This window comes from Camelina sativa, chromosome 11, assembly GCF_030686135.1.
Source record: "Camelina sativa cultivar CO46 ecotype springtype chromosome 11, ASM3068613v1".
Classification (NCBI taxonomy): Eukaryota; Viridiplantae; Streptophyta; class Magnoliopsida; order Brassicales; family Brassicaceae; genus Camelina; species Camelina sativa.
Genome location: NC_141890.1, coordinates 49,082,187 through 49,094,605, shown reverse-complemented (window position 1 = coordinate 49,094,605; position 12,419 = coordinate 49,082,187). Strand labels below are relative to the sequence as shown.

The following is a 12,419-nucleotide window of genomic DNA, read 5'->3' as shown; positions in this document are numbered from 1 at the left end:
TGAAGTTTGGATATCAACATTGCTATTGTATGATTGTTGTTGCCTAGATTATCGAATTTCGAATCACTATGTTTACAATAAGAGCTTCATAATTGGATTTGGTTAAATCAGCACATATTTCTTATTTTACGTTGTTGAATACAGAAGCAAAATTCTTGCTATAACAACTTCGCCAATGTCGTCCAGTGGTTCAGCACAGGAGAGTGTTAACTCAAATCTTTATTCCATTAATCTAACCAAACCTTGGGATGTTTTGTGTAAACAGAGTTAACAAAGAGAAAGGATATTTCTTTTATTTGGGTTAAGTGACAATACATTTTCATGATCTAAACATACACTGGTTTGAGCGTTATATCAAAGCTTGGAAGGGATATTGGAAAGAGCACCAGCTTCAGTAAGGAGAGGCACAAGCTTGCCTTGCTTGTAAGTCTCCATCACCAGTTTAATTTTTCAGCTTTGATTTTCGACCATAGTCTAAATTAAGGTGCAAGAGAAAGAGAGGTTGTCTAAAATTTTCTCTTACTATCGCTTCCACCGATATGTTTTGCTTTGATGAAGACGCTTGGAACAGTGCTTTGGCCAGTCCACTCTGACAAAGCTGATTGGATCTTACTTCCATCGCCTGTTTTCAAGAAGAACAAGCAAAAGCATCAATATGATTCAGGTTTGTCGAGAATATCATCATTATTATTAGAAATTTTGTTTCTTACCTATCTCATCGAGCTCAAGTACTTTAAAACTTGCTCCAAGTTGTGTAAGCAGCTGCTTCACCCTCTGGCAATAACGACAGTAAGTCTTGCTGCGAAAGAGAAAATATAGTTCAAAAGTTAAGACTTCACAGTTCACAGTTCACACTTCACAAGTGAAATTAAGACCAACTCAAAAAGTGGGAAAAGAGTCAACTATAAGCTAATGAAACTTTTTGAAGTTGAGAATTGAAACCCAGAATTAACCAGAGTGAGTCGATGATAATTGCAAAAAGAACAAGATTGATTTCATTTAGCATTTACCAATCCGTTGCTGGTTAAGTATAAACCTATGACGATCCAACGGATTGGTAACTGAAAACCTCAGAAACAACAAAAGCATAAAACCTGAAGACAACGACCGGGTACGAGGAGACAATCTCTTTGGTCTTGTTCATCGCCGTCTCCATCTCTTCCTTGCTCATCCGTTTTTTCACTGAACAGAGAACCCAATCTTACGAGTTTTATTGTTTTTTTCTTCTGGTTGAATCGAGTCAAATTGCTTCGAGGTTGGATTTTAGTTAAATTAGCACATTTGTACGAACTCAACTTGAGAAGGAAAAAAGTCTTGCTATAATAATAACACAAAGCAATGTCCAGTGGTCTAGAAACTCCCAAAGTGAGGAGGAATCACATGATGTATGGCTGTAATGGAAAAAGTTTACATACCTTGTTTTGCATTTCCTCCCGGATGGTCTCCAACCGTGGCTTCATCAGTTGCATATGATCATAGAATAGACTTCTGAAAGATGCAGCATACGGCAGAAAAAGAGGGAACCAAGTATAAATGCCACAAATTATAAGTTTAAGTTCATAGACTTATCCTTTTGTATGTCAAAATTTGTTTCAGAATCTGCGTATGTAAACATACAAGCAAGAAAAGAATGTAATGGTTGAAAGAACTTACAGCTTCTGTTGCCATTCATAGAATTCGTACAGCCATTCGATCAGGATAAAAGGGTTCGCTCTCCACATCTTACCCGTTTAATCGTTTTCTCCGATACCTATTGACACCTAATTAAGAGTAAACGATCAACATCAAACGTTAATTAAGTAACTTTCTATGACATAATTGTTCAAAGAAGAAGAACACAAACCTCCTTCAAAGCAGCAGCACCACTTCTTGAATCACCATAACGCGGGACGAGAACGTCAACGATTTTTATTATGATAGGAAACAAGAAAAAACACACACGATTTGCATAAATTTTAATTTCGATTAGACACATGGACAAAAACAAAATGAAAAGGAGAGACGACCACCTACCTGATTTCCAATGTTGAGATGACATCACCCACCACAATGTCATAGATTGAAACATCCACTCGTCTTCCACCTCTGGTCACCTGCACCAATCAACACAGGTGTAGTGTAACTAAGGAGGGAACAAGAAAAAAGATTATTGAGGGAGGAAAAATTACATTGGTGCAAATCTATACCTCTAGATGTATGAATCTCTTTTCATCACTCAAGTTTTAAAAATGGAGAGGCTGTTTGTAGTCACTGACAGCTGCAGAGGAGACAAAAAGCATCAGAAGAACACTAAGAGTCATTATAAAAATTTCCCATATTAAGTGAAACAAGTTAACATTACCTGTGACAAGAATCACTGGAAATGCAATGCTTCCTCCATCATACCAACCTTCTTTGATACCCTGTCGATATTAGTTTCCAAATAGGCAAAATTATGTCAGACCAAGGTTAAATTGCAGTTGACGTTACACTTGTCAAAGTGGAAAGAGCCAGATTCTTATTAAACTGTTTTTACTACAAACCTCTGTTTTTTCATCCCAAGTTCTAAAGACACTACTGCAGCAGCCATCAAAGGGAGATCATGGCAAGCATCCGAAAGAAACCTCTGTGATGAGGAAAAAAACACAACACGCCTAATGAGAAAGTGAGCAGGGAAAACCTAAGCAACACAGGAAAAATAACAAATGTGCATCTTCATACCAGAAACAATAAAATGGTCTTGCGCAGTAGCAAGACATGACATGGAACGCTCCACAATGGCATAAAGATGGTATTTTGTAGAAACCTGAAGAAACAAAATGATAACCAGTTAGGATGTTAAGACATGGAAATCTCAAGATTATTTGATGGAACGAAAGGGTCACTTACGAACTGGAAGCCAAACCGTCTAGGAGAGAGAGAAGCTGAAATGCTTGTAGCCCGGTGAATCCTGCTCTGAGTACAAGGAAGTGTAGCTTAGATACTTCTCTTCCACCCATCAATTTTACTTGCTCATCATGTACAATCTGCAACATATCCATGATAAGCCACACGTTAGTACTATTGAAACCAAAACGATAGAGTGACACAGCTATACAAAACCATTATGCCAATGAAAAAATATGTGGAAGGACGAAGGAGATGAAACAGAAACCAAAAATACCTTCATCAAATGCTGATCTGGTCTGACTCCACGAATGATGCCCATCCCAATGGCTTGGTCACTAACACCTTCTAACAACTGCGAGACTCACCTGTTAACAAAACCACCAAGAGAAATCAAGTTTTGAGCTCAAGGGCAAAAACAAAAAACAAAAACAAAGAAAAAATGTTGAACCTTGGCCTTTGAGTTTGCTCTGCAATAAGCCTCCTTAACCCAGGGAGTAAAGAAAACGCCAAATATATGAAAAAAACTGGTAATCAGAAACACATTCAGACATCAATTTGGTAATCAGAAAAAGAACTTTAATAAAATTTGTGTTACCTTAGGTAAGGAGAGCATATGAGCGGGTCTTTGTCGAGATATCTCCATACAAAAGGTATCTGTATGAAAACAAGAACATGAGTTTAGTATCTGCAACATAGAACATAGGAAAAATTAAAGTTAGAATTGAGACGGATACAAATTGGCAATACGAAGAAAGGTTTTGGTAGGCTAGAACCTGTTGCATCCACTTTAAGATTGAAAGGTTCTCTCCAATCAGAGGATCCAAAAAGCGAGTTAGGATTCGAAGATCCAATCCATTTCCCCTGCACTATAAACATAACACATGAAAGTCAAAAAAGCACAACAGAAAATTTAGTAAGAAGCTTACCAAATTACAAAATTCAATCTGAGAAGGAAAGACACACACACCAAAGCTCTGTAGTACGTGAGAGCAAGATGAGCACCATATAGCTCGTCGGCATCTAGGGTAGCAAAAGGTATGGAAAGGTTCAATCTGCAAAAACAAAAAAAACACACAAAAAATTAAGTCAATGGTTGGATTCTGAGGGCAGAGAGAAGGTGATAAAGCTATATTACATAAAAGAGTATAAGGTGGATGATATATAACATAACAAGAAGAGCAACCAGTTTGATGTTGTTACTGTAAGGCGAAGTTCATCTTTGTGTTGGTTCTGAATCTTTTCATTCATTTTTCTAACCATAGCATACCTCCGATCTGCACCAAAAAAATAAATTAGACGAAGCTGACATTAAAAGATGAAAGAACTGTACATACATACCTTCAAAATCAGTTTGATGCTGTTACTGTAGGAACGGCGGCGACCGTGTTCTAAATCTACTTTATTGCTAGAAACCCACTCAAGTGAGATCAAAACGAAAAAAAAAGAAGCAAAATTAGAAGCCAACTCGTGTAGGAGAGAGGGGAGCTAAATTGCTGGTAGTCCGTTGAATGCAGCTCTGAGTACAAGGAAGTGTAGCTCCGATACTTTCTCCTCCACCCATCAATTTCAGTAGCTCATCAAGTACAATCTGAAACACATCCATGGTAAGCCACACTTCAGTATGATTGGAGCTTGAAAGTTAGTATATGATACCTTCTGTGGGGTTTGAAAGGGTTAAGGAGAGCCATGCATGGGGGCACTGGGAGAAGCTGTCCACAAATATAAATGGCTGCAACATAGAACATAAAAGTTAGTATTGAGACAGATACAACTTCGCAGTAGCAATAAAGGTTTTGATAGGCTATTACCTGAGTTCATGTTTCATCCCCTTGAGAACCTTTATTATTATTGAAAGGTTGTCTCCACTGAGAGGATCCAAAAGCGTGTTATGATTGGAAGATCCAAAAGCGTGTTATGATTGGAGCTGAAATGCTGGTAGCCCGGTGAATGCAGCTCTGAGTACAAGTAAGTGTAGCTCAGATACTTTCTCATCCACCCGCCAATTTCAGTAGCTCATCAAGTACAATCTGCAACATATCAAAGAAAAGCCACACTTCAGTACTATTCAAACCAAAACGATAGAGCTATAGAAACCATTATGCTAAGGACTAAGGAATAAGGAGATGAAACAAAAACAAAAAATACCTTGACCAGCTGCTGATCTGGTCTGACTCCACGAATGACTCCCCATCCCAACGGATTGGTCACTAATAGAACTGAATAAACCTTCTAACATCTGGGAGACTCATTTATTAGTAAAACCACCAAGAGAATCCCAAAATTGAGCTCAAGGGTAGAAAAAGCAGAGAAAAAAACTGAACATACATCTCAGCTCTTCACTTGGCTCCTTGTGTAATGTACCTTCCATGGCCAACAGTCTTCGATTTCAACCAGCCCCATATCTCTGGCCTCTCTACTCAGCACAGAACATCACAAAGAAAGAGAGAAATATGAGAACTGCAAACAAAGAGCCAACTGAGAGTAGAGAGTACCAAATCTAATTGTAAACAAAGAAAGAATTGCAAACAAAGAAATATGAGAAGAAGAATGAAAAGAGAGAAAGTGAGAGTACCAAATCTAATTGTATCCCAAGAGGTCTTTTCCAGGGACTCGTTGTCTTTGCTTCCTCTTTAGATCAGAGAGTACCAAATACTTCTCCGCCCAGCAATCTCACTAGCTCATCAAGAGTACAATCTGCAACAAAGCCAGGATAAGTCACAGTTCAGTCAAGGCTCATCATGTACTACCAAAGCTAATTCGCTAATGCGTAAAAAAAACAAAAATACACAGAGAATGAAGAAGGGAACCTTGGCCATTGAGTTTGGTTCTCTGCAAGCAGCATCCTTCCTCCAGTCAAGTGAACAAACATTTGGGATCTTTTTCACTTGGCTCCTTGTGTATCTTCCATGGCGAGAATGCACCTACCAAAAAGAGACAAGGTGTAAAAAAGAGTATTTAGTCGGATAGATAAGAAAAGAAAAGCAGATGAAGATTCAGAGAAGCAGACCTTAGCAACAATCACGTGTACAAGTTATGAGCACTTGTTAAAGTCTCAAAAATCAAGAAGAAGAAGGATCGAACCTTGACCTTTTTGAGTTTGCTCTGCAAACAGCAGCCTCGAGTCCACCACCAGTCAACTGAACAAACATCTCGGCTCTTCACTTGGCTCCTTGTGTATCTTCCATTGCCAACAGTCTTCCATTTCAACCAACTCCTCCATAGCTCCATTACAATGCTTACCTAACCAAGTAACATTGTATTACTTCAAACAGATGGAACCAATACAATTAGGAAGAGACTATATTCAATGTGAAGAATAATTAATACTTTGCTGTCCACTCTAAGAAGAGGTTTGTTAATTACCAATGTGTATATTATAATGCCCCCCATCAGTTGAAGTAGTGGCATCTCCAACGGGAAATTAAATGGTCTAACCATTGTTACCTGCATCACACACAAATCTATGGTTTCAAAAAAAAGGCACAAAACAGAGTTGTCACCAAATACAAACATATAGAACGAATGTGTACCTTAGGTACGGTGAGCAGATGAGCTGCCTTTGTCGACATATCTCTATAACTTTAGTATCTTCGAATATATAGAACAAAACTATTTTCTTTTAAGGTCCATCGACTTATCTCCTTGGGATTGTTTAGATTTCTCTTACCAGTGTTCTTCCTCTGAGTCCAGAGAATATAGTCCCATTCACCGAGTTCCCTACTACGACCTGCACAGATTTGTTACATCAATGTCAAAGGGAAGAGAAGAAGAGACTGATTTAAGATGATGATCAGACCAACCTCGTGAACAAAAAGCATCTTGATCACATTGCCACGCAACATAATCGACCTGACATTAGAGACCAAAACAAGGGTTACAATCACATCTACAGAGACTTGTGGAAATTTGGGATAGTTCTGATTTCTCTTACCAGTGACTATGAGGAGCTCCAGTTGTTCTTCCTCCGAGTCCAGCGTATGTAGTCCCATTCTCTGGCGTACTTGAGCAGGATGAGAAACAGAGAGCTCCTCGGCATCTAGGGTAGCAAAAGGTATGGAATGGTTCAATCTACAAAAAAAAACACAAAAATTAATTCAACGGCAGGATTCTGAGAGTGGAGAGATACATAACATAAAAAGAGTATAAGGTAGATAATACATAACAGAACGTAAAAGAGAGTAACTAGAACCAGTTTGATATTGTTACTGTAGGGGAAGTTCATCTTTTTGTTGGTTCTGAATCTTTTCATTCATAGTTCAAACCATAGCATATCTCTGATCTGCACACAAAAAAAAAAGAATTAGAAGAAGCTTATTTACTTTTATTTTTTAAAAGTTCTGACATTAAGGGAAGGAAGAATTGTAACATACGTACCTTCAAATTCAGTTTGATGATGACCTGAGCTAGAAAAGTGTAGTTTAGATACTTCTCCTCCACCCATCAACGGATATAAAACGTTACCAGCCTGAAGAAGCAAAAGTCGCGTAACCGCCAACTGTGATCTCCCAACGCTTTGGACGAGAGAAGTTGCCCGTAAACCCACACCGAAGAACATGATAATCCTAAAAGACACAAAGATTAAGGAAGTTAGACCAAATCCAGGATATTCAATCTATATTGCTAACAAGCAACAAGCAACAAGCAACGATGGTCATGTGAGGAATGAAGGAGACCAAATTATATAAGATGTAAAAAAAAGAAAAGAAAACCTCGGTGGTTTAGAGAGGAGCTTAAAACACAAGAAGCTCCAAAGTTTCACCTTTTGGAGGACATGTAACCTCTCCATCTTTGGACTATTTGGCCGCTCAAGTGGCAGTCCAAGAGCCAGGTCCCATATCAGGTACCTGAGAAGAGAAAGATAACAGCATCACAAAGAAGAGTGGGGGTATATTCAAACGATAACTGTCAATAGCACGAAAGGCATGTATGTGTATGTACCTGTGAGCAGATGACGAGGCTCCTTGTGACAGCCAAAAAGCACAGTATAGTATCTATATTTGAAAGAGAGGTCAATCTTTTTTAAAATAACCAAGATTCAGCAAAAAAGGCCCAGGGTTAGTCAAATTAAGTGATAACGATGCAGTTTTGTACCTTGCTTTCGGTTTAGACGATAAGAGTTCAGCAGCACTCCGCTATGAGAATCAACGTTAGGCCACGAGTAGTTCTTGACCTGCAACAGAGATTACAAGATTCAGAAAACCAAAGGAAAAACAGAATTCTGGTAGGACATGAATGATAATGTAAATAGTACCTTTCCCAAGCTCGGTTAAAATTGGAGACACCAACAACTTCATATATAAAGCTTGGGGACCTATAAAGTTGAATAATTTGTGAGCCAGTTAAAAAAAAAAAAAAAATTAAAGCATATGACCAAGTATATATGAAACGTTACCAGCCTGAAAAAGCAAAACTTGCATAACCACCAACTCTGATCCCCCAGGCATTGGACGAGATAAGTTGCAAAAGATCGCATCAAATCCACACCAAAAGAACCGGATAATCCTAAACACAAAGATAAAAGGAAGTTAGAACGAATCCAGGATATTCAATCTATTGCTAACAAGTAACAAGAGACGATTATGAAGTGAGGAATGAAGGAGACCAAATTATATATATGGGAAGATGTAAAGAAAAAAAAAGAAGAAGCAAACCTCTGGAGGTTTAGAGAGGAGCTTAAGACCCCCACGAAGCTGCAAAGTTACAACACAGAATATCACAAAGAAAAAGAGAAATATGAGAATTGCAAACAAGGAGGAGGATGAAAAGAGAGAAAGTGGGAGTACCAAATCTAATTGTATCCGAAGAGGTCTTTTCCAGGGAGTCGTTGTCTTTTGCTTCCTCTTTAGATAAGAGAGTACCAAATACTTGTCCACCACCCAGAAATTTCACAGCTCATCATGTACAATCTACAACAAAGCCATGATAAGTCGCAGTTCTGTCAAGCTCATCATGTACTACCAAAGCTAAAGCGCTAGTGCGTAAAATAAACCGAAAAATAACAGAGAAAAAAGAATGGAACCTTGGCCCATTGAGTAATGCTCTCTGCATGCAGCATCCTTCCTCGAGTACACCAAGTCAAGTGAACAAACATTTGGGATCTTCTTCACTTGGCTCCTTGAGTATCTTCCATGGCCAAAATGCACCTACCAAAAAGAGACGAGGTGAAAAAAAAGTATATTAGTCGGATAGATAAGAAAAGAAAAGAAAAGCAGATGAAGATTAAGAGAAACAGACCTTGGCAACTATCATATATCATATAATAAAGGCCGGCGAATACTCTAATCTTGACCAAGAGATCAGCAGCAGCAGATTTGAATGGCATCAAGGAATGAGTCTCATCAAACATCCATGGAAATATCATCTAGGTATATAAATCCAAAAGTTGTAATTTTAGTTAAACAACGTGAACCAACCAATCATCCAAGCTACAAGAGTAATTTTTAGTCATATAAATTAGAGAAATACCTTGGAAACATGTACAAGTTATGAGCACTTGTTTGAGTCCTTACGGCGCAAAGTGCCCCACCAAAACTCTGCAGAAAAAAAAAGAAAGAAAGGGTGACTAAATTAGACAATACAAAGGAAAAATCAAGAAGAAGAAGGATCGAACCTTGACCTTTTTGAGTTTGCTCCGCAAACAGCAGCCTCGAGTCCACCACCAGTCAACTGAACAAACATCTCGGCTCTTCACTTGGCTCCTTGTGTATCTTCCATTGCCAACAGTCTTCCATTTCACTCAACTCCATAGCTCCATTACAATGCTTACCTAGCCAAGTAACATTGTATTACTTCAAACAGATGTAACCAGTACAATTAGGAAGAGACTATATTCAATGTGAAGAATAATTAATACCGTACCTTGCTGTCCACTACGTACCTGAGAATTGCTGCTTTCACCCACTTTAATATTGAAAGGGTTCTCTCCATTGAGAGGATCCAAAAGCGTGTTATGATTGAGAGGATCCAATCCGATTTTCCCTGCACTATAAACATACCAAAGGAAAGTAAAAAAGCTCAGAGACCAAACAGAAGAGAAACTTTAGTAACAAGCTTAAACATAACAAAGGAAAGTAAAAAAGCTCAGAGACCAAACACAAGAGCAACTTTAGTAACAAGCTTACCAAATTATAAAATTCAAAGTCTGAGAAGTAAAGACACACACAAGACCAGAGAGCTCTATAGCCATAGCAGTTAGGATATCAATCACCAATCCAAGAGCGTGTTAGATCCAAATCAACTTTCCCTGCACTATAAACATAACACACATTAAAGTAAAAATAAGCTCAGAGACCAAACACAAGAGCAACTTTAGTTATAATAAGCTTACCAAATTACAAAATTCAAAGTCAGACAAGTAAAGACGCACACACCAGAGAGATGTGTAGTGCTTCAGGAGGAGCAGGATGAGCACCAGAGAGCTGGCTCGTCGACATCTAGGGTAGCAAAAGGTAATGGGATGGTTCAATCTGCAAAAACAAACCAAAACACAAAAAAGAGTTAAGTCAATATGGTTGGATTCTGATAAGAAAAAAAAAGAGTGTACAAGGGTGGATAATAGTAAAACAGAACATAAAAAGGGAACCAGTTTGATGTTATTACTGTACGGAGAAGTAGTTCATCTTAGTGTTGGTTCTGAATCTTCTTCGTCAATTCTCCAGACCTTAGCATAGCGACCGTGTTCTGAATCTACTTCGTCGCTTCAAATGAAAAAGAATAAAACTAATCATCAGAGATCAAAGAAGCAAAAATTGGGAAGACAAACCATGGGGGGAGGAGAAGAGAGAGAGAGAGAGAGAGAGAGAGAGAGAGAGAGAGAGAGAGAGAGAGAGAGAGAGACGAGTTGAATTGGTGGGTGAGGATTGAGGAAGCAAGAACAGAGTAGCAGACACCCAATGGAATCTCCAGCGGAAAACTAAATGGTTTAACAATCGTTACCTGCATCAAACACAAATCTATGATTTCAAAACAAAGCACATGACAGAGTTGTCACCAAATACAAACATATAGGAAGAATGAGTTACCTTAGGTAAGACGAGCCTTTGTCGAGATATCTCCATACAAAAGGTATCTGTATAAAACATGACAACATACGAAAGGTTCTCTCCAATCAGAGGATCCAAAAAGCGTGGAAGATCCAATCCACTTTACCTGCACTATGAACATTACCACAGGAAAGTAAAAAAAGCTCAGAGACCAAACACAACAGAAACTTTGGTAAGAAGCTTACCATAATCTGAGAAGTAAAGAGAAAGAGACACACCAAATCTCCGTAGTACTTGAGCAGGATGAGAACTAGAGAGCTCCTAGCAAAAGGTATGGAATGGTTCAATCTGCAAGAAGAAACAAAACACAGGAAAGTTAGAAGCTTACAAAATTAGAAAACTCAAAATCTGAGAAGTAAAGACACAACAGCAATTTAGCTTCATCAATTGTTTATATGTAAGGGAATGAAAACTGTAACATAGGTACCTTCAAAATCAGATTGATGCTGGTACGGTAGGAACGCCGGCGACCGTGTTCTGATTTTAATTAGAGAAACAATTGAAACAGAGATCAAAACGAAAGAAAGAAGCAAAATTGGAAGCCAAACCGTGGAGGAGAGAAGAGGAGTTGATGAATTGGTGGTTGAGGAAGAAGCAAGAACATGTAGCAGACACAATCTCTCCCCGTAGTTCTGGCTTCAGACATAGATTCACGTCTCGATCATGGTTTTGCAATCTTGTCTAAAAAAACCCTAGAAAAAAAAAAGACAGAGAGGTATGAGAATTTGCAAACACGAAGAAGAAGAAGGATGAAAAGAGAAGAAAGCGAGATCAGAGAGTACCGAAGAAGAAGAAGACGAAGAAGGGCTCGTCGTCTTTGCTTTGATCCTATCCTGCATCGCTCTCGGAATCCGCTGATTTTGCTTCTCCGGCCAAGACAATTAAGAAATACTCAATTAGAATCCATTATGAAGGAAAAGGCAGAGAGACGGAGAGAGAAAGAGAGAAGCTTACTTAATTAATTGGAGTCGAACAATGGGATGATCGATCCATCGGCTTCTTCATCATAGTCGTCCCGAGACCACCGGCGGCGATCTTCTCCCACTAAGACAATTCGCAGAGCGCTTGTTCGCTCTCAGTCGCAGAGAGAGCAACAAAGAAGAAAGATGAGTTTTTTTTTTTCCACCGAAAGATAGAATGAATGATGAGTGATGAGAGTATTTATAAGATTTTTAGGGTTTCACACTTTACATCAAATAGAAATAGGAAAACTTGTTTTCTTTCCTTTAGGATTAATTTTAAAAAAATATATATATTTATATATTGATGGAAATCCTAGGATTAAATTTTCCTTTTTTGCAAAACAAATGGAAATCGTATTAGATCCTAATTCCTAACGGTCAGAAAAAAAAAATTATTAATAATACACTAATTCCACTTTTATCTTTTGTTTAGCAAGCTATCACATGGTTCATTCTAAAGAAACCATCATCATCAATCACAAACACAAAAACATTAACTGGAAAAAAAGTGTTAAGAGAAATATACAAACAACTCCCAATATTGTTC

At 38.3% G+C, this 12,419-nt stretch overlaps 2 protein-coding genes across 23 annotated transcripts; both read right to left on the bottom strand.

Moving 5' to 3' along the window:
* Positions 1-267: 267 nt before the first annotated feature.
* Positions 268-4,436, bottom strand: LOC109124673 (glutaredoxin-C1). Of its 15 annotated transcripts, none has more exons than XM_087476370.1 (16): positions 4,207-4,342; positions 4,004-4,142; positions 3,836-3,920; positions 3,642-3,734; positions 3,464-3,522; positions 3,317-3,392; positions 3,143-3,233; positions 2,869-3,005; positions 2,701-2,785; positions 2,523-2,605; positions 2,342-2,402; positions 2,187-2,257; positions 2,014-2,093; positions 1,844-1,865; positions 1,654-1,760; positions 1,416-1,488 (listed from the first exon to the last, which is right to left on the bottom strand). In XM_087476370.1, exons 2-7 carry the CDS (start codon positions 4,126-4,128, stop codon positions 3,204-3,206), a joined length of 468 nt encoding a protein of 155 aa, XP_087332496.1. In that variant the 5' UTR covers positions 4,129-4,142; positions 4,207-4,342; the 3' UTR covers positions 1,416-1,488; positions 1,654-1,760; positions 1,844-1,865; positions 2,014-2,093; positions 2,187-2,257; positions 2,342-2,402; positions 2,523-2,605; positions 2,701-2,785; positions 2,869-3,005; positions 3,143-3,203. The 15 variants fall into 15 exon arrangements, with proteins under 15 accessions (XP_087332510.1, XP_087332506.1, XP_087332507.1 ...); XM_087476371.1 differs by having other exon boundaries at positions 4,040-4,142; XM_087476377.1 differs by having other exon boundaries at positions 3,642-3,729; positions 4,069-4,142.
* An 85-nt stretch (positions 4,437-4,521) lies between these two features.
* Positions 4,522-12,104, bottom strand: LOC104729046 (uncharacterized). Of its 8 annotated transcripts, XM_087476362.1 has the most exons (36): positions 11,865-12,044; positions 11,693-11,776; positions 11,459-11,602; positions 11,338-11,356; positions 11,096-11,198; positions 10,890-11,021; positions 10,706-10,803; positions 10,468-10,554; positions 10,196-10,334; positions 9,990-10,116; positions 9,727-9,851; positions 9,485-9,634; positions 9,334-9,401; positions 9,103-9,229; positions 8,888-9,011; positions 8,652-8,774; positions 8,520-8,558; positions 8,261-8,370; positions 8,120-8,179; positions 7,960-8,038; positions 7,807-7,859; positions 7,628-7,712; positions 7,243-7,430; positions 7,058-7,147; positions 6,800-6,936; positions 6,669-6,717; positions 6,536-6,595; positions 6,399-6,425; positions 6,232-6,312; positions 5,950-6,108; positions 5,676-5,789; positions 5,441-5,562; positions 5,194-5,281; positions 5,014-5,104; positions 4,677-4,895; positions 4,522-4,597 (listed from the first exon to the last, which is right to left on the bottom strand). In XM_087476362.1, the coding sequence occupies exons 24-32, from the start codon at positions 7,115-7,117 to the stop codon at positions 5,542-5,544; spliced, it is 708 nt and encodes a 235-aa protein (XP_087332488.1). In that variant the 5' UTR covers positions 7,118-7,147; positions 7,243-7,430; positions 7,628-7,712; positions 7,807-7,859; positions 7,960-8,038; positions 8,120-8,179; positions 8,261-8,370; positions 8,520-8,558; positions 8,652-8,774; positions 8,888-9,011; positions 9,103-9,229; positions 9,334-9,401; positions 9,485-9,634; positions 9,727-9,851; positions 9,990-10,116; positions 10,196-10,334; positions 10,468-10,554; positions 10,706-10,803; positions 10,890-11,021; positions 11,096-11,198; positions 11,338-11,356; positions 11,459-11,602; positions 11,693-11,776; positions 11,865-12,044; the 3' UTR covers positions 4,522-4,597; positions 4,677-4,895; positions 5,014-5,104; positions 5,194-5,281; positions 5,441-5,541. The 8 variants fall into 8 exon arrangements, with proteins under 8 accessions (XP_087332488.1, XP_087332489.1, XP_087332492.1 ...); XM_087476366.1 differs by lacking the exons at positions 4,522-4,597; positions 4,677-4,895; positions 5,014-5,104; ... (5 more) ...; positions 6,399-6,425; positions 6,536-6,595 and having other exon boundaries at positions 6,709-6,936; positions 9,479-9,634; positions 9,727-9,846; ... (4 more) ...; positions 11,693-11,773; positions 11,865-12,104; XM_087476364.1 differs by lacking the exons at positions 4,522-4,597; positions 4,677-4,895; positions 5,014-5,104; ... (5 more) ...; positions 6,399-6,425; positions 6,536-6,595 and having other exon boundaries at positions 6,709-6,936; positions 7,578-7,712; positions 9,727-9,846; ... (4 more) ...; positions 11,693-11,773; positions 11,865-12,104.
* Between the last annotated feature and the right edge of the window lie 315 nt (positions 12,105-12,419).